General features: G+C 48.5%; 1 protein-coding gene across 1 annotated transcript; it reads left to right on the top strand.

The window, feature by feature from the left end:
- The first annotated feature begins 2,915 nt into the window (after positions 1–2,915).
- ANGPTL4 (angiopoietin like 4) lies at positions 2,916–25,774 on the top strand. The gene is made up of 7 exons (XM_060233078.1): positions 2,916–3,371; positions 5,432–5,542; positions 8,938–9,073; positions 19,318–19,431; positions 20,708–20,806; positions 21,570–21,845; positions 23,890–25,774. Exons 1-7 carry the CDS (start codon positions 2,916–2,918, stop codon positions 24,069–24,071), a joined length of 1,374 nt encoding a protein of 457 aa, XP_060089061.1. The 3' UTR covers positions 24,072–25,774.
- The last annotated feature ends 585 nt before the right edge of the window (positions 25,775–26,359 follow it).

The raw sequence follows: 26,359 nt of genomic DNA on the forward strand, positions 1-26,359 counted from the left end.
TTGTCTACTCAGACTGGCAGCAGCTCTCCAGGGTCTCAAGCTGAGGTTTCTCACACACCTACTTGCCTGGACCCTTTTTAGTTGGAGATGCCGGGGATTGAACCTGGGACCTTCTGCTTACCAAGCAGATGTTCTACCAATGAGCCACAGTCCCTCCTCGTTATAATCTATAAAGATCTATAATCTTTCCCTGCAACACCTGGGGGACAGCCTCTTTTCTCAATTCCTTCTAACCCTTCTTGGGCACAGCATCCTGTTTCACACAAAAGCCAACCGGTTGACCTGGAGGGTCAACAACAGGGCACAGACATGAAGACCTTCTCCGAACGTTGCCTCCAAGCACTGATTATGGAATTTTCCTTGGCCTTTGGTGGACCTATCTTCCAGCTTGGTGTAGCAGTTAAGAGCAGCGGACTCTAATCTGCAGAACCGGGTTTGTTTTCCCATTCCTCTGCATGCAGCCAGCTGGGTGACCTTGGGCCAGTCATAGCTGTCTTAGAGCTCTCTCAGCTCCGCCTACCCTCACAGGGTGTCTGTTGTGGGAAAAGGAAGGGAATCAGAATCATGGAGTTGTAAGGAACCTCCAGGGTCATCTAGTCCAAGAGAAGGTGACTGTAAGCCACTCTGAGACTTCTTTGGGTAGCGAAGAGCAGCATATAAAATGTCTCCTCCTCCTCCCCTTTTTACCCAGGATGCCGAGTCCTTAGTCCAGCACATAAGCCACCACACGCCCCTGCCCTGCTTCTTTAAATGACATCCGGAAGCTGTCATCACCTCTGAGATCTGCCACGTCCTGACAAGCCTTGTGTGCCTTGTATGGTGATGCAAAGTGACCTCAAGTCCCTGCCCACTTCTGATGATCCCAGAAGGTTTTCAAGGCCAAAAACAGACTGAGGTGGTTCGCCTCCCTCTGCGTAGCCACCCTGGACTTCCTTGGTGGTCTCCCATCCAAGTACTACCCTGCTTAGCTTCTGATATCTGATGGGGTTGGGCTAGCTTCAAGGAACCTACCTGCAAATATGTACGTAACTGCTGCCAAGTTGCAACTGACTTCTGGCGACCCCACCAAGGGAGCTTCAAGGCAAGTGGAAAGCAGAGATGTTTTTGTCATTACCTTCCTCTGCAGAGTCTGAGTTTGGGTGGCCAAATTTGCTTCTCCTAAGAGCCACGGAGAATAAACCGTAAACATCAGATGTTTGAGAGCCGCAAGACGTGAATGTCTGAGAGAAGGGAGGGAGGAAGGGAGGGAGGGAAACAGATGGGGAGAGGTAAAAAAGAAAGCAACTTTAACTTCAAATGCATTCTCCAAACCACCAGCTGGCTTGGCAAAGTGATTTAAAAAAGAGAAATGACTTCCCAAGCCAGCCTACAAGGCAGTGGGGGCTTTGAGAGCCACACAATATGTGTGAAAAGGCCACACATCGCTCCCAAGCCACAGTTTGGCCACCCCTGGGTTATACCATGCTGTCAAGCTATAGCAGGCTCTCACTTATCCGTCTACAAGTGCTCTCAGTATATCTGTCATAAAAGCATCAGGGGTGAAAGTAAGCTGGTACAGACAGGTAGGGCGTACCAGTAAAAAAAAGGCCAGAATGCAAATTTTGCTTCCAAGCCCCCCCCCTCCACCAAAAGACCCTTTTCTGCCATTCTTACAGCTGATTTATGGCGACTCCATAGGGTTTTCATTTCTAGACAAGGGACATTTAGAGGTGGGTTGCCATTGCCTCTCTCTCTGCCTGACGACCCTGGTATTTCTTGGAGGCCTCCCATTAAAATATTAGCCAGGGCCCACCCTGCTTAGCTTCATTACATCTAATCAGCCCAGGCTAGCCTTTATTACACAGGTCAGGTCTCAAGAAGTAAGCAATCTAAATTACTTTAATCCCTGAGTGTCACATACAGCGCTGGCGCGATTTCACCGCAATCACCAAGGCCATAAAATAACAATCGAACATAGCAGGGCAGGAGTCAAGTTGCACCTTTAAGACCAACCAATTTTTATTTAGAACGTGAGCTTTCGTGTGCTCTTAAGCACACTTCATCAGACGAGGAATCCGGCACAGTGAGCAAAGCCATACATCGCTGAGCAGAGCCATACATATCTCTGCTCAGCGATGTATGGCTTTGCTCACTGTGCTGGATTCCACGCCCGATGAACATATGAAGCAGCCTTATACTGAATCAGACCTTTGGTCCATCAAAGTCAGTATTGTCTTCTCAGACTGGCAGCGGCTCTCCAGGGTCTCAAGCTGAGGTCTTTCACACCTATTTGCCTGGACCCTTTTTTGGAGATGCCAGGGATTGAACCTGGGACCTTCTGCTTCCCAAGCAGATGCTGTACCACTGAGCCACCGTCCCTCCCCAGTGTGATGAAAAGTGTGCTTAGAGAGCACACGAAAGCTCACATTCTAAATAAAAAATGGTTGGTCTTAACGGTGCCACTTGACTCCTGCTTTGTTCAACTGCTTCAGCCCAACACGGCTGCCCGCTTGGATCTATAAAATAAACATATCGCTGCCTCCGAGGCGGAGAGCTGCCAGGATTCGCGATGCGGGCTCGAGAGAAACACGCGTGCCGGGACCGGCGAGGGTCACCAGCCGGCGCTCAAAGGCTAAGCGAGGCGAGCGGCAGCTGTCGGGCTGCTCCGAATCATTAACTTTCCCCGAGATGACAAGTTCACAACAATCCTTCCAGGCCGTGGGCAGGCCCCACCCTCGGCTCCTCCTCTGCCCTGGCGAAGAAAGAAAGAAAGAAAGGAGGGTGGGAGGGCAAGGCCTCGAAGGAGGCGGCGAGCGGCCGGGGCCATGTGCGCGCCGGCGGGGCGGTGTCTATAAAAGGGGCGCGCCGGCGACGGGCCTCTCCAAGCCGTGCGCTCTTGGGTTGCGCTCTGCTGTGTGTCCTCGTCTTGCGCAGCCATGCAGCGGCGGGTGTTGTTGGTGCTGGGCGCGGCGTGGCTGGCGGCGGCGGCGGCTCCCCCGTCCGCCTCGTCCCCTGCCAAGGTGGCTTCCTGGGACGAGGTGAACGTGCTGGCCCACGGGCTGCTGCAGCTGGGCCACGGCTTGAAGGAGCACGTCGAGCGGACCGGCGGGCAGCTGCGGGCGCTGGGCAGCCGCCTGAGCGCCCACAACGCCTCGCTGGCCCGCCTGGAGCGCCGCATCGCCGCCCAGCGCCTCCTGGACGGCCGCGTCGCCGACCTGGCCGCCCAGTTGCGGGGGCTGCTGGCCGAGCTGGACGCGCACAAAGCTGCTGTCCACGACCGCCTGGAGCGCCTCGACGGGAAGCTGCGCCAGACGCTGCGCCACGACGGGCCCGAGAACGGCAGCAGCAGCCCCCGACGGAGCGGAGGGGCTGGCGAGCTGAGCGCCCTGCAGGTAGGGTTGCCAAGTCCAAGTCGAGAAATACCTGGGGACTTTGGGGGTGGAGCCAGGAGCAAGGTTGGGACAAGCATCATTGAACTCCAAAGGGAGTTCTGGCCATCGCATTTAAAGGGACTGCACGCCTTTTAAATGCCTTCCCTCCATCCGGAAATAATGAAGGATGGCACCTTCTTTGGGGGCTCAAAGAACTGGACCCCCTGGTCCAATCCTTTTGAAACGTGGAGGGCATTTTGGGGAGAAGCACTGGATGCTATGCTGCAAATTCGGTGCCTCTACTTCAAAAAACAGGCCCCCTAGAACTCCAGATACCTGTGGATCTATTCTCCATTGCACCCTATGAGAATCGGTCTCCGTAGGGAATAATGGAGTGCCCCAAAGTCATTTCCCTCTCCCGCCTCCCGCTTTCTGTTGACCCTGAAGCGGGGGAATGGCCTCCAAATCGGGGGATCCCCCGCTCCTGCCTGGGGATTGGCAACCCTACCTGCAGGTGAGGGGAGGGGGAAAGGGGGCTGTGGTTCAGGCCGGGAGTGTGTGGTGGGTGGTTGGTTGATGTTTGGGGAATGGACTTGGGAAAGCAGATTGGCCGACTGGAAGTCTTTGCCCTCTAGCAAATAGGTGTGGGCCGGAGAATGACAAATGGATGGCGGTGGTGGTGGACTAAGGTAGGGTGAGGGATGGAAAAGGGAGACGAACTGCCTGGCTAATGGTTTGTCTTACAACAAGGGAGGACTGGGAGGACTTTGGGGGAGGTAGTAGCCCCTTGCAGAGGTAATTTCTCTGGAGGATTAGTAAAGGAGTTGCCTGCTGAGTTAGCATGAGCCAGCTCAGATTTTTAGCCTCCCCCTCACACATTTTTGTCTTAGCTCAGGGAAAATGGCCCCAGAGCAAACAGACAGCTCACAAATTTAATGCCAGCAGCTCACAAAGTAGAATTTTTGCTCACAAGACTCCACAGCTTAGAGGGAACATTGGAGCCCTTCCCTTTGGAGGTGCTCCTTCCCTAAATCCCGCCTAAAGCAAGACTGGGTTTTCACCAGACCAGGCCCTGCGAATGAATTTCCCCCTTTCACAGTTTGCAGACAACACCAAGAAGGTTCCTCAAGTGAAACCGAAAGAAAAATCCACACCCTTTTTCTAGGCAGGATTTTTGCGGGCGTTGCTGGTTTTCAGACACTTCTGCAACCGAGCTTCTTTGGCCCTTTCAGGGGCAGTCACCCTGTCGCCTGTTTTCAGATGAATGAGAGAGGTGTGCTCTCCGCTCCTCCAGGGCTCGAACCTTTTGGGGCACTGCGCTTGCACAGTTGCTTTTTCTTCTTCTTCATGGAGTGGTACTGTGGAGCCTTTGCAATTGAGCAACAATGCCCTGTACTGGCTGCCTTTAAAGCAGGAATTCCCGGAGTGAGTTGTCCAAAACCCACTCCCTTTTCAAACTACTTAATCCAAGTTTGTATATTATATAACGTCCATTATGTTGGTCAAGGTTGATTATTACACCTTTAGATCCAGCCCTTCTTTGTGTGCTCTAATGAGCAAAGCGTTGCAGCGACTACGTGATCGCAGTCTTCCAAACGGTCTAAAGTACGAATTGTTGAAACACCCACTTTCCTGGGTTTCTGCAAATGATGCAAAACTGAATGATTGACGAGGGCTTTTCTACACAGGCGACAGGGTTGCACTATTCAAAATGGTTTGAGCAGGGCTTTTTTGAGCAGGAATGCGCAGGAACCCGGCCCCCCTGTCTTGGTGTCCTGGGGTGTGGCCTAATATGCAAATGAGTTCCTGCTGAACTTTTTCTACAAAAAAAGCCCTGCGTTTAAGAGTTGTATTTTTTGCATTGTTGAATGTTGTCAAATTAATACTTCTGATATCTACGATCCTAACCTTGTTTTGTTGGTTATTGACTGTTCCATTCCGTTGATTGTACAGACTCCTTCTGTGCAATTTGCCTTGAGTCTCATTGAGAGAGGATTTAGATTTCTCTCTCTGCTTTTCTGCACAGGCCATTCTTCTGGCTTTAATGTGCCGATGTGCGTGTGTGTTTTGTAAATTTTCAGGATTTTGTGAGTCGCCAGAACTTGCAGATCGAAGAGCTCTTCCAGAAACTTAAACAGCAGCAATACCGGATGGATAAACAGAATCTTCAGATCAAAAGCCTTCAGAGTAAGGTAAGGGCCTGCCAGGTATGAATTGGGAGGGGGTATCTGAGTGCCCAACTCCCCTGAATGAGTTTCTGGCAGGGGGAAGACTAAACCCCAAGGGCCTCCTTGGTCGTGGCTCCTCCTCTCAGCTGCTATGCTTCCCCAGTTCCCCAAAGGAATGGGCTTCCTCTAGTGTTGTCCCCAGGTAGAGTGGTGTGGTACATGGAAGTTCCACTTGGCTATCGTGGCCAGTGACTGCTGTTTGTTTAATTTAAAGCATTAGCCACCTTTCTTTCATACAGAGCTCAAGGTAACTTGCAATGTAGATAAAATCCATAAAAAATTAAAATCACACGTAAGGATTGCTGGTAAATTAATCAAATGAGGCCCTAGATCAGGGGTGGCCAAACTTGCTTAACGTAAGAGCCACATAGAATAAACATCAGATGTTTGAGAGTCGCAAAACAGGAAGGGAGGGAGGGGAAAGTGGAAAGAAAGCAACTTTAACTTTAAATGCATTCTTCAAGCCACCAGCTGGCTTGGCTTGGAGAAGTGATTTGAAGAGACAAATGCCTTCTCCGAGCCAGCCAGTGGGGTGGTGGGGGCTTTGAAAGAGCCACATGTGGCTCCCAAGCCTCAGTTTGGCCACCTCTGTCCTAGATGTTTGATTTCTGTATGCTTCATCAGACTGAAAGTCAGTCTAGTTCTGACCTACCACAGCGGGTGAGATATACCCCAAGCAGGCTATCCCCTTCGACAGTGGAGGTAGACTACTTTGGAAAATGGAGGCTTAGTTTTTCCTTTCTTGGGGAATGGAGTTGATAGACCTCACCCGGGAGGGGGATGCCAGGAGTAAGGGCTCAGCTGCTGTACCCCCATTTTCTTACTCCACAAAACTGCCTTTGATGCGAGAGAGGGAGAAGGGAGGGGGGAAAGACGATTTATGTACCATGCCTGCAGGCACGTGGCTTGTTTGTATTCTTCAGAGACCTGCCTGGCCAGATTCCTGTTTTGCCAAGGTTATAAATACGGCTCTGTTATGTAAGTGTTCTTGATGTGTTTTGGCTAACCGTGGAGCTGAGTCCAGGGAGAGCCACTGGGCGTGTTGCGGCTGAGGGGCGGAACTATGTGTTTGGGAAGCTCTTTGTTTGAATCTGGCACTGAATCTGAACCTTGGGCCCTGTTTGGAATATGGGAACTGGCCTACCTTGCAGAGTCGATGCAATGTTTTCTGTTCTTGCTATGGGGTTCCGTTGCAGGGATTTATTCAGGGCCTTTTTTGGAGCAGAAACTCCTTTGCAAATTAGGCCACGCACCCCTGGTGTAGCCAATCCTCCAAGAGCTTACAGGGCTCTTCTACTGTAAGCTCCAAGAAGATTGGCTGCAGCAGGGGTGTGTGGCCTAATATGCAAAGGAGTTCCTGCTACGAAAAAGCCCTGGGTTTGTTTATGTTATTTACAGTCTGCCTTTCTCGCTGCGACTCGTGCAGCGCAAGTCAATACCGTCGCTAGGACGATCCATGTAAACAAGCAATGTAATAGGACTAGGAGCTGTAGTAAGTTCAAATGGAGCTGCTGTCTGGACCAAGCCCGGGTATTAAACATGACAATGCAAAGCGTGTTGCTAGAAATTTGGGCTGCAGTTACGAATGCTAAATGATGCACTTTCAGTCCACTTTTCAGCACACTTTCCGACCGGATTTTGCCAGTTCACACAGTCAAATCCAGTTGGAAAGTGCATTGAAAGTGAATTGCAACAGCATGCGTGGTTGCAGCCAGTGTGTTTTCCTGGAACGACCTGCTGTTCCTCTAGCCCTGTTTCCTTGGCACAAATGACCTCCTAAACAATTCTGTTTTACCTATGTTTTTTGCAAAAGGGCAAGAATGTGGGTGCTTTTGCTGACCTCCAGCAGGCCATTTCACAGGGCTGGGGGCCACTAATAGAGAAGGCACAAGTACAGGCAGCTGTTGATCTTCCCAGCTTGCAGGATGGCACCAGGCCGGCCCTAGACTGTCTGGCAACCTAGGCAAGACTAACTTCTGGTGCCCCCCCCCCCTTGCACTGATAACATCATCGAGTCACAGGGGGGCTCTCAATTCATTACCTCCAGAAGGACAGCGCCCTAGGCAGTTACCTGGCTTGCCTAGTGGTAGAGCCAGCCCTGGATGGTACCTGCGGAAAATGCTGTGCAGATGAGCAAAGTGGTTGCAGCAGGATATAATTGGAGAAGGCAGTCTTGCAGATACAAGGGTCCGAGGCCGCAAAGGGTTGTGTCGCAGGCCTTTGATTAGCTTCACCCATCTCCTGCTGCCAATGTTTCATTGACTCAGTCTGCCTTAACAAGGGTGTTGCCCAAGTTGTTCAGATAACACGTGTCATACTTTGAACCCTTGGGAAAGGAAAGGTCCCCTGTGCAAGCACCAGTCGCTTCCGACTATGGGGTGATGTTGCTTTCATGTTTTCACGGCAGACGTTTTTACGGGGTGGTTTGCCATTGTCTTCTCCAGTCATCTACACTTCCCCCCCCAGCAAGCTGGGTACTCATTTTACTGACCTCAGAAAGATGGAAGGCTGAGTCAGCCTTGAGCTGGCTACCTGAAAACCCAGCTTCCACCGGGGATCGAACTCAGGTCTTGAGCTGACTACAGTACTTCAGCTTTACCACTCTGCACCACGGGGCTCTTTTGAACCCTTGGCATGCACCATATTTGATGATTCGCTGTAGAGTGGCTGTAGTCATACTTAATATCTGATGAGCATGCTATAATCCTTGCAACAAGGTAGACCCAGAATTTGTGCCCCCTATATTGAGACTTGGGGGGAGGGCAGAAGCCAGCCAAAGCACTCCCGGGATGTTTGTGACACTGGGAAATCTCAAGTCTCAATACAGGAGTTACAAATTTTGGGTCTGCCTTGTTGCAAGGATTAGCATGGTCATGTGCTATTAGTACGAATAACATGAACAAAGAATATATTATAGGGCTATAATGACAGTACTGTTTTATGATCATTGAAGGCAGACATTGAAGACATTGGATTTATACCCCACCCTCCACTCTGAATCTGAGCCTCAGAGCAGCTTACAATCTCCTTTACCTTCCTCCCCCACAACAGACATGCTTTGAGGTGGGGCTGAGAGAGCTCTCCTAGAAGCTGCCCTTTCAAGGAGAGCTCTGTGAGAGTTATGACTGACCCAAGGCCATTCCAGCAGCTGTGAGTGGAGGAATGGGGAATCAAACCCGGTTCTCCCAGATAAGAGTCCACGCACTTAACCACGACACCAAACTGGAGCATTACTTAATATATTTCTTAGACTTGTAAGATTTATTATTTTTAGGAGCAGGCCAAGGTTGTGTATTTTGTCCCTCCCTCACCCCTTACTGTTGCATCACATTTTCTTCTTGTGTCGGGGGATTCCACAGGTCAACATGTTGTTGCCCGTGCACATCAAAGAAAACGAAACACAGACGCTCCGCTTGAAGAACAGTGTCGTGCGCAGCGCTGACCGAGTGGCCAATCACAGCCAAAATGCCCGAGCCCAGACTTTGGAAGCATCTAGTGAGTGTGCTGTCTTTTTGTCCCCCTGCCCCCACCCTAAGCAGGAATGCAAAACTATTTCTTACTTGTGGGAGCTGGAGTCTTGGAATCACATTGCACACTTTTCCGGGGCTGAAGGAAGTATTTTCCATCCCAGTGACAGATTTGCAGGAGTGCACAGTCCTAATTTAGTTCCCCATCAGCTCGGAAACCCGATCCCACTTCATGCAGCTTGAGATTAACTGGTGGAATTCATGGCTGCATGATGGTGCAGCATCTGTTGGTAGAGATGTGTTACCCAGGACAGCTAAATGCAGGGCTTTTTTTGTAGCAGGAACTCCTTTGCATATTAAGCCACACATCCCTGATGTAGCCAATCCTCCTGGAGCTTACAGTAGGCCCTGTAAGAAAAGCCCTGTAAGCTCTGGGAGGATTGGCTACATCAGGAGTGTGTGGCTTAATATGCAAAGGAATTCCTGGTACAAAAAAAAAAAGCCCTGGCTAAATGGAACCTTCATGTTTTTAAGGCAGCCTGTCCTTGGACACCAGATAGCCAGGGAATGTAAACGGATGGATCTCGACTGTCACATGATAGCCGAGAAAGGGTTAAGGTGATGAACAGAGAAGAGACCCACCAACAGCTGTTAGACTTAACAGTTAATGGAATTTCCAGCTTCAGAGATAGTCAGTGTCTGAACACCACACAGCTGGGGACAGATGTCATTTCCATACCAGTCCTACCATGAAATCTACCTTGGGCCAGTCGCACAAACACAAATGCATGTTTTCTTGCTTGGCGACTACACACAGGGTTGTTCTGATGATAAACATACATGGCCCATCTGTGACCCTGATCGCCCAGAATAAAATAATGCAATAGATTCGACTTGATCGCATAGGCAGTGGGAAGAACTCAGATTTGCTCTGGACCATGTTCCACTTCTATTAGTTTATTAGTCGGAGGCTGGATCTGCTGGTGACAATGTCCTAGGGCTGGGGTGGCCAAACTTGCTTAACTTAAGAGCCACGTAGAATAAATGTCAGATGTTTGAGAGCCGCAAGTAAGGAAGGAAGGAAGGCAAATAGATGGGAAGGGGGGGAGGTGGAAAGAAAGCAACTTAAACTTTAAATATATTCTCCAAGCTGCTGACTAGCTTGGTTTGGAGAAGTGTTTTAAAGACAGAAATGCCTTCTCCGAGCTGGCTGACGGGGCGGTCGGGGCTTTGAAAGCCACACATGTGGCTCCTGAGCCGCAGTTTGGCCACCCCTGCTCTTGGGGTGTGCACTGTGGTGGATGACTTGGGGTGAATATTAGGTTGGAAGGTAATGGGTCCTGACCCCCAGTGTCCTTTTTCATGCATAATCCATGACATGCATTACAGTATGTAATGAGTCCCAGCAATGGATAAAATCTAGTCCTCTTATAAGATAGGCAGGCGTTGCTTGGATGTTTGTTAGCAGGGAAATGAGGTGGTAAGTTGTAGCTTTCTTCCTCCCTCCCCCCACTCCCCGTGGCAGTAATGAAAGCTTTGAGGAAGGGAGAAACTGGGTAAAATTAGATTTTTGGATTGAGAAATGGGTGCATGGAAAGAATCGACCTTGACTTCCTTCCTGCATTCCATCTCGGCTCCAATTGGATAACCTCGCAGCTGCTTTGGAGCAAAGCTGAACAAGTCTGGCTCTCTTTCTTTTCAGATTTGCGTCAGGTGGCAAGTGTGTGTGATGTAATTTGGGCTGAGGCTGGCTGGAAGAGCAGCCCCAGCGCCCTGGGGAGGGAAGGAGGGGGACCTGGAAAAACGTTCTGCAGTTTTGCAATGCAAGAAGGAAAGGTCAAAATGAGCCAGGCAGGTTTCTGGAAGAGAGAGAACAAAATTGTTTTGCAAAGGTGCTGGGTTCAAGTTATCATGTGTTGCGAAGAGGATGGCGGGGGGGGGGGGGGGGGGGACTGGCGGTGGAATAAGTCAGGGGTAGAAATAAGTTTGCATGAGAAGAATGTGTGATGAACGTAAGGAACTGGCCTATGCTGGATCCATGTTCCAGTTCTCATGGCTCTGTATTTTCTACTCTTGCTGGCAGAGAGTAGACAATACTATCCAGTGGCGAAACGTCTTTTTCTGACCTGAAGAACCACTGAACTAGAGAAGGCAGGCATTGACCTTCCGTGTGCAAAGCAAAGGCCGGTCCAGTGGACTGCAGCCTCGTCCCTGCAGGATTCAGGCAAGCTGAATTCTCACTGCCCTGGGGTGTATGAGAGTGAAATGCTAAAATCTACTGGAGAAATATGTCTCGCTCATCCATTTTGCCTTTCCCCAAAGGCTTGGATCAGTGGGAGCTTGCAGTGGTTGCTCATTGGTGGGAGGAAGGCACTCTGGACACGTTCAGAGGTGTTCTGAATACACATAAGTGTATGAAGTTGCTGCATGCTGGACTGTCAGGGTTACTCTTGTCTATGCAGACTGGCAGCAGCTCTCCAGGGTCTCAAACATAGGTCTTTTGCATCACCTATAGCGAGATCCTTTTAACTGGAGATGCTGGGGATTAAACCTGGGACCTTCTGCCTGCCAAGCAGATGCTCTGCTACTGAGCCACAGTCATTCCCCTCTCTTTATTCTTATTAGACAGGGGTGGCCAAACTTGTTTAACATAAGAGCCACATAGAATAAATGTGAGATGTTTGAGATCCACAAGACATGAACATCAGATGTGTGAGAGCTGTAAAGAAGGAAAATAGATGGGGAGACAGAGAGAGAGGTGGAAAGAAAGCAGCTTTTAATTTTAAATGCATTCTCCAAGCCACTGGCTGATTTGGCTTGGAGAAGTGATTTAAAGAGAGAAATGTCTTCTAAGCCACTGGCTGATTTGGCTTGGAGAAGTGATTTAAAAAGAGAAATGTCTTCTCCAAGCTAGCCGACAGGGCGGAAAATGGGGCTTTGAGAGCCGCACAATATGTTTGAAAGAGCCACAGTTTGGCCACCCCTGTTATAAGAGCACCTCTTAAGTGCACAGAAAGCTTTCCTGCCTGTCTCCCTGGTATCTTGCAGCCAGATGTGTGTTGGAGGCTCCATGAAGCAGCAGCCACAAACAGTTTTCCCACTGACACAGGCTCCAGCCTTGGTGAATTGGGTCATTTAACCCAGTCCGTGGTTCCCAGTAGTGCCCAGACTCAAAACAGACTTAAGCTGGGCAGGCCCTCCTCCTTGTGGCAGCTTCTGCCCAGGCTGCGGTATTCCAGATAGAGCCAGGGAAACTTGATTCTGCAGGCTGGGGCCTTCTCAGCCGCTGTTTTCTCTGCTTGGCCTGCGGCCAATTGTGTGAGGGGTGAAGATTGTTGTCAGGCTCTTTTTTTTGGGAGCGGCAGGGTTAATCGGGGAAAGAAAGGAGCCGGATCCCATGTGGCCAGCAGTTGTGCTGGCCTCCGGCCAAGTCGGCAAAAGGTAACACTACCCCTGCGGCGTTGGGATTCCGAAATAATTGGGGGGGAGGGGATGGTGTCATGGAGCAAGACTGGGAATTTGCTGGGCTCAGAGCAAGCGAGAGCTGCCGAGAATCCTGCTATGGGAGGAGGAGGTTTTTTTGGCATGGGAAAGGACCACCGTGCGCTGTTCTCTTTCAGCTGAGTTAGTGTGAGCTTGCTCACACACTTTTGTCTCAGCTCAGGAAGGATGGCCCCAGAGCAACCTAATTGATGCAGTTGCTCACAACTTTAATGCCAGTAGCTCAAGAAGTAGAATTTTTGCTCACAGCTTAGAGGGAGCATTGCTCTAAAGTGCTCTTGGGGCTGTTGCAAGACACATATGAAGCTGCCTTATACTGAATCAGACCCTCGGCCCATCAAAGTCAGTCTTGTCTACTCAGACTGGCAGCGGCTCTCCAGGGTCTCAAGCTGAGGTTTTTCACACCTATTTGCCTGGACCTGTTTTAGTTGGAGATGCCAGGGATTGAACCTGGGACCTTCTGCTTACCAAGCAGATGCTCTACCACTGAGCCACCATCCCTCCCCAACACAATGGCCATTGGCTTTAAAATGAGGGGGAGGAGGAGCCTCCACAAAATTGTGGTAGATGAGAAGCCTTCTGGGTCTGCCAATGAATGGAACTTCTATGTTCTGAGGCAGTCTACCTCTGAGCGATCAAAATGGGGGTGGGGGATGAAATACACCAGGGGAAGGCAGCTGCCTCCTGCCCTGTTTGTGACAGAAACACATCTGGCTGGTCAAGAACTCAGACTGAGGAGAGTCTTTTCCAACAACAGACCTTTACGGGGCTTTTTTAGTAGCGGGAACTCCTTTGCATATTAGGCCACACCCCTGAGGCAGGCAGTCTTCCAAGAGCTTACAGGGTTCTTCTTAACATGCCCTACTACTACCCAAAAAAGCCCTGGCTTTTAACGGGTGATGCTGGGAAGGGGAGGGATTGAGGCGGAGACATTCTGGCTAGCTGGTGGAGACTACTTAGCTGTAGGTGCTTGAAAGAAATGTCCTTTACCCAGCATCTACGCTCCCAAACCCAAGGTGTGCGTGTGTCTGATTAACTGAGCGCAGGAGGAGGAAAAACACACTGCATATGCTCAGATGCTGGGTTTTGGTTATTTTTTAACACACTCCCAAGCTTATGACTTGCAACTGTTTCTCCTTGTTCCAGAGCAGACTTTTATCTAAGAAGCAGTTTTTTAAAACCTTACAAGCTGAAAATGCAAACAAGTTGCCACTTTCTGGTGTAAGGACAAAGTTAAGGTTAAAAGGTAAAGGTAGAGTCCGCTGTGCAAGCACCAGTCATTTTCGACTCTGGGGTGATGTTGCTTTCACGTTTTCACGGCAGACTTTTTACGGGGTTGTTTGCCATTGCCTTCCCCAGTCATCTACACTTTCCCCCCGGCAAGCTGGGTACTAATTTTACCGGCCTCAGAAGGATGGAAGGCCGAGTCAACCTGGAGCCAGCTACCTGAGCCAGCTTCCGCTGGGATCGAACTCATGTTGTGAGCAGAGGGCTCCGACTGCAGTACTGCAGCTTTACCACTCTGCACCATGGGGTTCTTAAGTTAAGGTTAAGGTGATGTTATTCCTGTGTGGGTTTTTCTCAGTTGGTCACTCTTAGGTGGAAGGGATCAGATCTGTATCCAAGGCGATACTTCTAGGAAGGCCACCGGCTGTTCAGAAAGGCTGATCCAGCAACAGAGAGCCAGTTTATCTGGGAGAACTGGGTTTGATTCCCCACCCCTCCACTTTCAACTACTGGAATGGTCTTGGGTCAGCCATAGTTCTCCCAGAGTTACCCTTGAAAGGGCAGCTTCTGGGAGAGCTCTCTCAGCCACACTTACCTTGCAGAGTGTTTGTTGTGGGAGAGGAAGATAAAGGAGATTGTGAGCCACTCTGAGATTTGGAGTGAAGGGTGGGATATAAATCCAATATCATCATCTTCTTCACTACCACTGACCCTGGAGGCCTCACGGAGTTGTCATATGTGATAGCCATTCCTAAACATCCCTGTGAATTTGTCTGTTTTTCTTAAAAAGGTCTGTCATAAACCAGTGGCCTCCCTTTGTAGCAGGGAGTTCCACAGGTTTCACTTCCTATTAGGTGAAGAAGTCCTGTCTCCCCCTTCCCTTTCTCCTGAAAAACTTGGGAGCTGGTACTTATGTTCTGTAGTGCTGAAAGATGGGGAACTGATAGTGCCAAGTTTTATCCTTCAAAGCATATAACAGTTTCCAGAGGTGCTAAACAAATTGTTAAGATGTTACCAATCAATTCTGGGTTCATGTTGCTCTTTTTGGCATCTTGCTGGAACAGTACAGGCGGGGGGGGGGGGCAGTTTTCCTAGCCCTCTGTCCTCCTGGTACAGAACTGTTAAGTAGAAATCTGACAGGAAATGTGTGGCATAACATTGAACAGTGTTAGGGATTTGTCAGCAAGCATGGGATTCTCAGTTCTGCGTTTGTTGTCAATTGTGCAGAGCCAAATTTGTGTGTGTGGTAATGAGGCATTTGCCAGGGTGTGTGTGATCTAGAGTGGAGCGGGAATGTATCTGGTTCCTGTAACAGCTCCACTCTGAAACAGAGTGTGGAAAACATGGGAGCAGTAGCTGAGGCGATAGTGAAGCTGCTAGTCCTCAAGACATATTAATTTTAAACCAGCACAAATGCCCAAATCAATCAAATTGTGTATTGATGGCTTGAAAGGCGGCATGGAGGGAGAGGGGTGATCCTGCCTCCCCCTCCCAGTGAAGTCCCTGGAGCATTTTTATAGCAACCAACTGAGGGAGGGGGTAGAATTTGAGAGAAGAGAATTTGCAGAAGAAAGGGGGAAGTTCAAGATTAGGGTGTGTGCCCCCCCCCCACAAATATATATCTAGTGGGATGGAACAGGGTTTGGGAGGTGTAGTAGCAGTGGGAAATCAGCAGGTAAATCAAGCATTTTAAGTGCCTTTGCTCCAAATTATGCTCACAGAGCCCTATAGATTTTCTGCAACAAAACAGGTGCTGGGGATTTGCTAAAGGCCATTTCTGTGTACGTTTACAGAGACCCAGGGCTTTTTTTTGAGCAGGAACTCACAGGAACGCAGTTCTGGCTGGCTAGGTGCCAGGGGGTGTGGTTTAATATGTAAATGAGCTCTTGCTAGGCTTTTTCTACTAAAAAGCTCTTTGTGAAACAATGATGTCAGGGGGTGTGGCCTAATATGCAAATGAGTCCCCGCTGGGCTTTTGCTGCCAAAAAAGCCCTGCAGAGACCCTTTTTTGCACTTTTTCCTCAATGGGCAGTTCTTCCTTGCCTGCACTAAATTTCTTCAGAAGAAAGAACTGTTCTCTCTCTCTCCCCCCCCCCCCCCCCCACTTGGGGTATCTTAAATGCAGTTTCTTCTGATGAATGACTGTCCTTTGGAAAAAGAATGCTTTGTGCTTAGGCTACACTGAGTGGGGAGGATTGTGTGTGTCAGATTTATTCCTGGTTTGGGGAGGAGGGGAGTGCTGGGATGGGTGGGAAATCTCAGGTTGCAAAGAAACTGGGTGAAAGTTGAACACTCCTCCTCAAGAGTTCAGTGTTTCTCCTCCTCGTTCCCAGGCAGACGTGCCCTTTCCCCTAGTTTGCTCCCCCCCCCAGATGCTGATGTAACATGGCGGAGGAGGAGGCTGAGTGTACGTTGGAAATGCATTTGTGTCTGGATAAACTACATGCTCTTCCTCCACCCCCACCCCCATGGTCACACACACATTGTATTCTGAGAATCTCTGACTCACGGTGTCTGATGTGGGGGTTGGGATGAAGCGTACAGTATTTTATTGGAATCAGCAAAAGCCAATGTCGCTGGGAAGGGGAGAATAAAGAGAAGAGGATAAGAGAAGAATCAGCAACTTGGGAGTTTGGGCACAAGGCAGGACTTTCAATAAGTGTGTATTTTCCATAGAAGTGGCATTCATTGAATGTGTCTTTGGAGAAGTCCCTAGTCGATTTCGATAAAGGTTTTTTTTTTAAGGCTTTGGTTTAGGGTGAAAGGGTGGTGCAATTTGATGGAATGCAAACAATTTTGTTTCTAATTCCATTTCTCTCTTTGCTAACTGAAAGCTTTTTTTCAAACGGAAATAACGCATCCCAACCCCACAAACACACAGGCATCTTTCAAGCTGTCAGTATTCTCCAAATTACACTTCAAAACATTCTTGAAGACTAGTATCTTACTTGCACAGTCACTGTAGCCAAACTCAATGTCCCCCTGGCCTTCAATGGAGCTACGTTAAGGATCGCTGCCACCCCTTGAGGGGGATAGTTTCTCAAGAAAAGAGACTTCTTGTGAAATACTGCACCGGTATCTGTCCCACAAGCTTTTTTTGCGCTAGCACTTTATTTGTGTCTGTATAAAATAATGAAGTTGATGTGTCAATATTGCTATGGCGTTGATTGATATCACCCTGCAAAATAGTGAGGCTTATATATGTGATATATGTGTGTCGAATCACCTAATGTGAAGATGTTTACTATTTAAAAATTGTTTCGAAATGAATTTATTTATTGTTTCGTGATTTTCATCACGGTTTTTTGTATTGTATTTCACCCCTTAATCTCAAGCATCCAGGGCTTCTTTTTGTTGCAGGAACTCCTTTGTATATTAGACCACACCCCCTGATGAAGCCAATCCACCTGGAGCTTACAGTAGGCCCTGTACTAAGAGCCCTGTAAGCTCTTGGAGGATTGGCTACATCAGGGGTGTGTGGCTTAATATGCAAAGGAGTTCCTGCTACAAAAAAAGCCCTGCAAACATCACCTTTTTTTGTCATTCTTCCTCCAGTATCGGGCAGCTGTCACCCGTTTGCTTGCGTGGAATGGCTCGTGTCTCCTGAGAGCCAGAGTGATGCAAGACAAGCAGCTCACTGCTGCGTGTTCATGCATTCCTCCCCACCTCCACCCATTCAAGGCTGAGGAACTGGGGGAAAGTTCATGTTTACACACCAGTGTCTCCCCTCCGGCTTCTTATTTTCCCTGCCCTGCGTTCTTCACTGGCCTCCTGCCACTGGCAGCTGTTGTGAGAATATCTCCTAAATATATTGCAGCTGGCAGGAAGGGGGGGGGGTCCTTGATTCCCTCCAGCCTGCTGTGCTCTGGTGACTCCAGGTCCTTCTGCTGCACACAGCCTGTCTTTGTCTCCAGGAGAGGGGCCAGCACCCACCTGTGCAAGTGTGAAGGTGGCGGGGCCGTTCTTCACCCTGGGGTAAAGTCCCTCGCCACGTTTCTGCTTTGTGCACAAGGGGGGGGGGTGCGTGTTTTCTTTGTGCGCTGCCAAATGGACTTTTACCGTTCTAGCAAAAGAGTGTCTTGCTGGCAGTCGATGGCCTGCCTGGAAGCAAAGTCCAGGCAGGTGCAAGATGTCAAGCAAGGGTCTCTCAGAACAGGTAACCCCAGCACCCGCAAGGTGTTGTGGGGGAATGGCATCCCCTCAAGGCAGGGGCTTGGCAGTTTGGGGAGGCGTTTCAACTTAGTCTGGGTGGTTAGTATCCTGGAAAGACTCTTCCAAGTGTCTCTAGAGCAGGGGGGGCCAAACCGTGGCTCGGAAGCCGCATGTGGCTCTTTTACACATTTTGTGTGGCTCCTGAAGCTCTCACAGCCCTGTCAGCTGGCCTGGAGAAGGCATTTCTCTCTTTAAATCGCTTCGCCAAGCCAGCCAGCAGCTTGGAGAATGCATTTGAAGCTCCTTTCTTTCGCCCTCACCCATCCCCTCTCCTTCCTCCCTCCCTCTCCCTCAAACATCTGATGTTCATGTCTTGTGGCTCTCAAACATCTGACATTTATTCTATGTGGCTCTTACGTCAAGTAAGTTTGGCCACCCCAGCTTACTGAGGCTTGGGAGAACAGAGAATCCCTTCCAGCCTGGGTTGATCCTCCTTAGGTGGATGCTCATTTGAACATATGGACATCTCTCATTTGAACATATATGCACTCCTCCACACCTGGCTGCTTCCTTGTCCAGTGGGTTCCCTTCCGCCCAGAAACATTCACTTGTGGTTCTTGAAAATGCTCTGGAATTGCAAAACGCCTAAAATACTGACATTAGCTTGCTAAAAAGCTAGCGGGATAAAGCTGAACCGTGAACACGACCAGAATTAAGAGGGAAGATTGAGTGAACTCTTAATTAGATCTGCTGGTGTAGCCTCATGTGAACCAGAAAAATCAAGCTTCTACTTAGCTTTATATGAATTCAGCTGCTGAGCCAGTTCTTATACGTGTGCGCCCAGGTTGTCCCTTGTGTGCCCGGGTTGTTCAACCTTATGCCCTCCATCCATCTCTAAATATGAGAATAAAAGCTGTGTCGTACTCTATAGTGCTGTTGCTAAGACTCCTAAAAGATGATCCTCCCCAAAGGCAGAAGTATGACTTTAGTCTAACACTGTGCCCACTGGTTAACACCCAGTGGATATTTAGGCTGGTGTTAAAGGACGTGGTGAGACACCCCACAGGACACTTCTGGGGAGCTCAAGAGCCATGATGAAAAGCAAGAATCTTCCTCTTCTTATTCTGATTACCTCTGAGCATGGAGGTTCTGTTGGATTCAAACCTTGTCAGTGAACTTGCTAGGCATAGGAAGCTGTGTGTGAACTAAGAGATGTGCATAAGCATAATATACGTTTGTGTGGATGAACTGTACTGCCCTACCTCACAAGGGTGTTGTGAATATACTTTTTGCCCTTGCCTGGAACTGGTGTTAGTGAAATTTTAAGATTGGTACTTCGTATGGAGCTTTAGTTTGATGACCCCCCCCCCCTTTTTCTCCTCCTCCTTGCAGAATTCCCCACAGGTTGCCACCAGCTTTTCCAGGAGGGAGAACGAAGCAGTGGGGTGTTCCAGATCCAGCCTCCTGGCTCCAAAATGTTTGAAGTCTTCTGTGATCTGACTCCAGGTAAAGGAATGGTGGGTGTTGGTGAGTGGGGCAGTAGTGGGTTGGCAGCTGGTGGCACCCTGCTGGTTTGGGTTCAAATCCTCCCACCAAGAGATTGTTGGAGGGGGTATAAAACTGAGAATTAACTGCCTTGCTCCCGGGCTGGAGGTGGAAGATTGAAACTGACTGGGTGCTGAAAACCCTTTCTGTCTCTGGCTCGGAGTCTTCATCTTGTTTGGACACACTGACCAGTTGGCCTAAGAAGAGAGCACACTCTCCTCCCTGATAGGCAGTATGTAACAAAGGGCTTTTTTTGTAACAAGAACTCCTTTGCGTATTAGGCCACACTCCCCTGATGTAGCCAATCCTCCAAGAGCTTACAAGACTTTTAGTGCAGGGCCTACTGTAAGCTCCAGGATGATTGGCTACATCCAGAGGGCATGGCCTAATATGCAAAGGAGTTCCTACTACAAAAAAAAGCCCTGGCCATTCATTAGCCTCACCCACATGCTTTCCACAGGGGATTCCATATTGTTCATCAGCCAATATTTCCTGACGATCATACCCTTGCCTTTCCTAACATACAAAGTCACACGTCGCCATCTCCGACTCTTGCAGTTCTTTTTAAACAACTCCTATTCCTCCACTGCCACACACGAATCATGAGAATCACCCCAAATAGTCTCATTATGCCTATTAAGTCATATCCCTCCATCCAGATAATAAATTATCGCTTTATTCCCCATACTTTGGGCATTCGTATGCAAACACCACAAGCCTTGCATCCCAGGGGCTGACATATTGATCAGGGGAGAGCAGGATACAAATATAATAAAATAAATAAATATCCCCTGCATCTCATCATTTTGGGCTTTTCCTTTGCTTCCCAAATGCCTCCCTGTTATCAACTCCCCCTCTTAAGTCCAAAGCCTCCCAGCAGGCATTTCCGTTCTCCTCCAACATGGTGTTTGGACTATTTGAAATTTCCTTATAGCGTCAGACCCCCGATCTTTCTCAGTGGCTCCCCCCTACTATCTGGCAGCTTCTGTCAAGCAGAGAAGGGCCTTTGCTGCAACCTGAGATTCTCTAACTGGAAACCGAATCTGGCACTTTCAGCATGTCTTTCCTGCCATTGGACATTTTTGCTGATCAGATTTTTTGGGGGGTCATATATTCCAAATGCAAATGGATGAGGAATGATCACGATTGGGGGGGGTCATAGAGGAGGATGCTGCTAAGCACCTGGTATATGTCTGTGGAGCAGGGATGCGACTCCGTCTCTCTCATTTGACTGCAGGTAGCGGTGGCTGGACGGTGATTCAGAGGCGCTGGGACGGATCTGTTGATTTTGACCAGCTGTGGGAAGCCTACAGAAATGGCTTTGGAAACATGAGCGGTAGGTGGCCGATGATTTCCCATTGTGGCAGCTAGAAAGTACAGCCTTCTAAATCAGGGGTGTCAAACTCATTTGTTATGAGGGCCAGATGTGACCTACATGAGACCTTGCCGGGCCGGGTCGTGTGTGTCATAAAATGTAATGCCAGAGATATAAAGTTTATAAAGGACACAGACAAACACAAAGATTTAAAAAAAACCAACCTTAAATTGAAACATGCTTAAAACATTAGCACTTGTTGGTCTTAAAAGTGCTTCTCTTCCTTCTATTGGCTGCTCCCCCTCCTAGTCCCCCTGGGGAAGGAAGGAAAGAGCCAGAGCTTCCTTTGAAGCAAGCGATCCCTCCCCTGCTTCCTCCCCGAGGAGCCTCAGCCAATGGAGAAAATAGAGGCTTTGCTCTGTAGCTCCTGTGCAGTTGAGCAAGTCTTACAAGCTGTTACGCAGAATGAAGCAGAGAGAGGGAGAAGGAAACAGATGACAGCCAGTTGCTTGGGGGCCTCATAGGAGACCTCTGGGGGCCTGATTCAGCCCCTCGGCCACATGTTTGACACCCCTGTTCTAAATTAAGCTGCACCTTGGCAAAGATGGTGCCAGGCAAACCTGCAGGGAGTCCCTCAAATAGGACACAACTGCAGAGCACACTCCACTCTCTGATAGACCACTGAGCCTTTTGATAGTGGGGTGTTCCCAGAGAAGGTCTTCCAATGATTGTCATTAAAACACGCTGAGCTCATTAAGTTGATCTACCCTTTGTTCCTTTCCAGGAGACTTCTGGCTGGGCTTGGACAAGATCCACCAGATCATACAAGAAGGAATGTTCCGTCTTGTCATTGAGATGCAGGACTGGGAAGGGAACTCCCAGCTGGTGCAGTTCCTTTTCCGACTGGGCGGAGAAGACACTGCCTATACGCTCAGCCTCCTGGGTCCTGTCCTTGGAGAACTGGAGAATGCCATGGGTGACTTCCCCCAGTTGCCCTTCTCTACCCGGGATCAGGACCACGACCTCAAGGGTGATGCTAATTGTGCCAAGCATCTCTCAGGTTAGTTTTGGTAATGAGGGCTTATTCTCTTTCCCAATAAATTAATGCCCTTGATTTGGTGGACCAATTCACAGTAATTGGCCAGCAAGCTCTCAAGGAAGGCAGGAGGAAAGAACGATGGCTACTGGATTGAGGTTCGTGCAAAGAGGTTTTTTTGTTTTTATACACTCCTAGTCTTTTTTGTGGACATTTGTCCTTCCTTTTAGGAAAGTATTCCCAGAACAGCTCATTTTTAGAGGTGCACTACATCTAAACATGGATGTCCCTCTCCCTCAGACATCTGATGTTCATGTCTTGTGGCTCTCAAACATCTGACATTTATTCTATGTGGCTGTCCTATTTAGACATTCCAGCCCATAGCCATTGAAGAAACTCTTTTAAGGCCTCCACTACAACGTATGGCAGCAAATTTCACAACCATGCACTCTTTTTTAAAAAACTTGTCAGCAACTTCAGGGAAAAAAATCATCTCACTGCCTCCTCCTTCAACTATAACACAATTCCAACCTAATTCTAGTCAGCAGGGGGCTAATCCAAGATTAATCTGCATTTGGATGTATCCACAGGGAAACGAATTAAGAGTTTACGAATTAAGATTTTTACATCATTTGACATCCAAAGTTCACTCCTCTTATATGTCACTTATACAGCAGAGAAGCTTGGCTTCCTATCACCAGAGCCAGTTTGGTGTGGAGAGCCAGTTTGGTGTAGTGGTTAAGTGTGCGGACTCTTCCCTCTTAATTCTGGTCGTGTTCACGGTTCAGCTTTATCCTGCTAGCTTTTTAGCAAGCTAATGTCAGTATTTTAGGCGTTTTGCAATTCCAGAGCATTTTCAAGAACCACAAGTGAATGTTTCTGGGCGGAAGGGAACCCTCTGGACAAGGAAGCAGCCAGGTGTGGAGGAGTGCATATATGTTCAAATGAGAGATGTCCATATGTTCAAATGAGCATCCACCTAAGGAGGATCAACCCAGGCTGGAAGGGATTCTCTGTTCTCCCAAGCCTCAGTAAGCTGGGGTGGCTTTAGAGCAGGGGTGGCCAAACTTACTTGACGTAAGAGCCACATACTTTCATGTCTTGCTTGTCTGCTTCCTGGAGTCATGTGGTGTTTACTGTTGGGAACAGGCTGCTGAGCTAGAAAAACCTTTGGTCTGATCCAGATGCAAGATTCTCTGTCTTACCCAAGAAGCCTATCAACAGCTGTTAGCTTATGTGAGTTCAGCAGGACCTCCCCATTTGGAGGCAGCGTATCCCTGAATAACTGGATTTGAAGGACAAACTAATGATACAGAAAGCAGCCCCATGGCGCAGAGTGGTAAAGCTGCATCACTGCAGTCCGAACTCTCTGTTCACGAGCTGGGTTCAGGTAGCCAGGGTTGACTCAGCCTTCCAGAGGTTGGTAAAATGAGTACCCAGCTTGCTGGGGGGAAAGTGCAGATGTCTGGGGAAGGCAATGGCAAACCACCCCGTAAAAAGTCTGCCGTGAAAACGTGATGCGACGTCACCCCAGAGTTAGAAACGACTGGTGGTTGCACAGGGGGCTACCTTTACCTTTAATGGTACAGAAGCTTCTTCCGTGAATGGTTGGGAATGGGCTGCTAGAATGAACTAGTCTGATCTAGTTCACAGTTTATGATCTTGGCAAACTTCAAAGGGGACCCAACATCCAATGAAATGACCAAGAGTCAGGAAAATGTCTCTGTCCTTATTTGCCTGTCCAGTCTATTGGTAGTCTGATGTTCCTTGATACAGTTCTGGGTGCCTTAACAGAGTGGCTTACATTGGCCCATTTTGTCCTCACTTAGTACTGTGAAGTAGGGTAGGGCAGCAAAGAAAGGGGCAGGCCCTGGTTAACTTCATACCCAAGTGGGGATCAGAGCTCAGTCTCCAAGGTCCTAGTCTGTCACTCTTACTACTGTACCACCCTGGCTGTCTACCCAACCCAATTATAATCTTTGTTAGTCCGTGTCTTGCCGTGTTTCTGTGTCTTATTTCTGTTGGCCTGGTCCATGGTTAATGTACTTCTGGTCTCTTTTCCCTACAGGAGGCTGGTGGTTCAGCACCTGTGGTCATGTCAACCTGAATGGGAAATACTTCCGCTCCATCCCACGCCAGCGGCATGAGAGGAAGCAGGGCATCTTCTGGAAGACTTGGAAAGGGAGGTATTACCCCCTGAAATCGACCACCATGAAGATCCAGCCCCTGGAGCTGGGAGCGGAATCCTAGAAGTACGAGTAGCTCAGGAGACTGGGTGCCCCTTGGATTTCGGCTTCCTCCGAGACTCAAATGACTTCTGTTGGCTCCACCTGGGGACTCCACAGATTCTTTATCTGGCTTCCCATTAAGACCATCAAAAGGAAGCCCTCCATTGCAAGAGGTGTCCCTTGCAATAGCCTGTGGGGCAATATGGTGACTAGTTTATCTGATGGGAGAACTGCTTGGGGGAATGACTCAAGGCAACTGAACAAGGAAGGAGACTTCACTGGGTGAGCCGTCTCCTAGGGTTCTGGCTTTTGCGTGAAGGCCACTGGACATTAATGTCAGCTGGAGACAATGTTCTTTCAGATTTGTCTCTTGTTACAAATTTAAATATTTTCCAGTGGGGAAGGGCGGGGGGTTGGCTAAAGGAGAGGACTGTGCATCGCATCTCACTTGAAAAGGGCTCAAGATGGACCTATCCAGTTACCTCTTTATGCCTTGAAAGGCTGAAGACTGTCATACTATGGCCTGGGCTCATCCTCATGAACTGGCTCCCATTTTTGTGTGTGATGTCCATTTCCAAAGTAGGAGGTTTCCGTGGTAATACTTCCATCAGAAGGGTTAGCAGAGTGTCGGCTGGTGTGCTGTTGTCTCAGAAGTGTTTGCCCAAGGTGAGCCCGGGTGAAGTGGCTGAGATTCTTGCCCTGAGGTTGTTGATGCACCTTTGGGGTTACCTACAGCTGTCCACTTACTGCTACTAGAATAGCCTTTAGGCAGCAGGGAACCACAGCCAGAGATGTACCCAAGGCAGAAAATCTAAATTACTCTCTTCACCATGTGGTTAAAATACTGTTGGGTGCCCTTCAGTTTTGTTGTGGATTAGTGCAGATAACAGTGGTGCTTTCTTCTGGCACAAAGAGGACAGTGCCACAAACAGTGGAACAGGTCTGTGGGATCCAACCCAGCCGTCTCAAGCACACTGAATGGTACAGCTGGAACTACATCTTTTAAATTCATATTTTCAGGGCTTACAAAAAAAAAAAAGCAGGAATGCACAGGAACGCAGTTCCAGCTGGCTTGGTGTCAGAGGGTGTGGCCTAATATGCAAATGAGTTCCTGCTGGACTCCTCCTTCAGAACAGCCCTGCACAAAACAGTGGTGCCATCAGGGGGTGTGGTCTAATATGTAAATGAGTTCCTGCTGGGATTTTTCTACAAAAAAAGCCCTGCTTATTTTAATCCATATCTATATTGATGTATGCTGCTCTTTGGGGGTTTTTAAAAATACATTTTCTTGCTAAATCTAATAGCATGCTCTGTCCCAGTTAAGCAAAAAGGCCAGCTCCACTGTGAAAAGGTACTTGGGTGGGGCCAAAATGGTTGGTCTTTGGTAACGGCTGCAGGTAATCCTCGTGCCCTTGATGGTTGCCCCCCTGTGCTCCTTTTTATTTTTAAGTCATATTGACTCAAGTTCACTCCGATCATTGCTGCTTGTAAAATAACTGTTGCGTTGGTTTTGTTGGTGTGGTTATCAAAGTGCTTTTTTAAAATGCATTTTTTTTTTAAAGACGGCGACAGAGAACAGTGCTGTTGTAACTTATAACGGTTGTCTTGAATGGATAGCAGTAGGTGTTGGTGAGTTTTCGTCTCTCTCTCTTTTTTTTTTTGTACTTCAGACATGCAACTCTTCAAGAGTCTTCCATGTGAATAATAAAAAAAACCTTTAAACCCTTCCTGCCTTGGTTCTTTGACGTGAGGAATCTCTCAGTGAGTGGTGGGGTTTCGATAGTAATTTGATCTCCTTTGCAACATGGGCTACCTGGGTCTTGCTTACATAAGCTAGTATATGAGGCCACATCCCCAGCCATTTGCAAGTGGGCCATAATACCCTCCTGTCTGGGAAGCATACAGAAAGATGTCAGACTTGTGGGGGTGGGGAAGCCCTATGTCTTGTTGCCATAAATGGTATAATCGACAAAAAGGGATCACAGTTGATAAGACAGGCAATGAAAGAAACACATTTCACGTAACAATATTATCACAGAGGTCCATTCTCACACTCCAATATTACAAGCAAGGTCCTATGATATAGGCTCATTTAGTCAATAGGCTTCCTCAGGAGTAATCCTTTCTATATTTCTTCCAGGGTTACCAGCCTCTTGTAACAACCCCATGTTAATGCTCTTCTGCAACATCTTCTATCTTTAGTTTTCTCATCCTGGAGTAAACCAAAGTAGTAACAAGAAGACATATCACAAAGTTGAACTTTACAGTACAAGATCATCTCTCTGCCTTGAGGTTACATTAAATTTTAGT

Source organism: Heteronotia binoei, chromosome 2, assembly GCF_032191835.1.
Source record: "Heteronotia binoei isolate CCM8104 ecotype False Entrance Well chromosome 2, APGP_CSIRO_Hbin_v1, whole genome shotgun sequence".
In the NCBI taxonomy this organism is placed as follows: Eukaryota; Metazoa; Chordata; class Lepidosauria; order Squamata; family Gekkonidae; genus Heteronotia; species Heteronotia binoei.

Bases quoted from the DNA above. Each gene is read 5' to 3' on its own strand.
- ANGPTL4 (XM_060233078.1), top strand. From the start codon at position 2,916: ATGCAGCGGCGGGTGTTGTTGGTGCTGGGCGCGGCGTGGCTGGCGGCG. The intron at 5,543-8,937 runs GTAAGGGCCTGC...GGGATTCCACAG, and splicing joins TCAAAAGCCTTCAGAGTAAG to GTCAACATGTTGTTGCCCGT. The intron at 19,432-20,707 runs GTAAAGGAATGG...ATTTGACTGCAG, and splicing joins CTTCTGTGATCTGACTCCAG to GTAGCGGTGGCTGGACGGTG.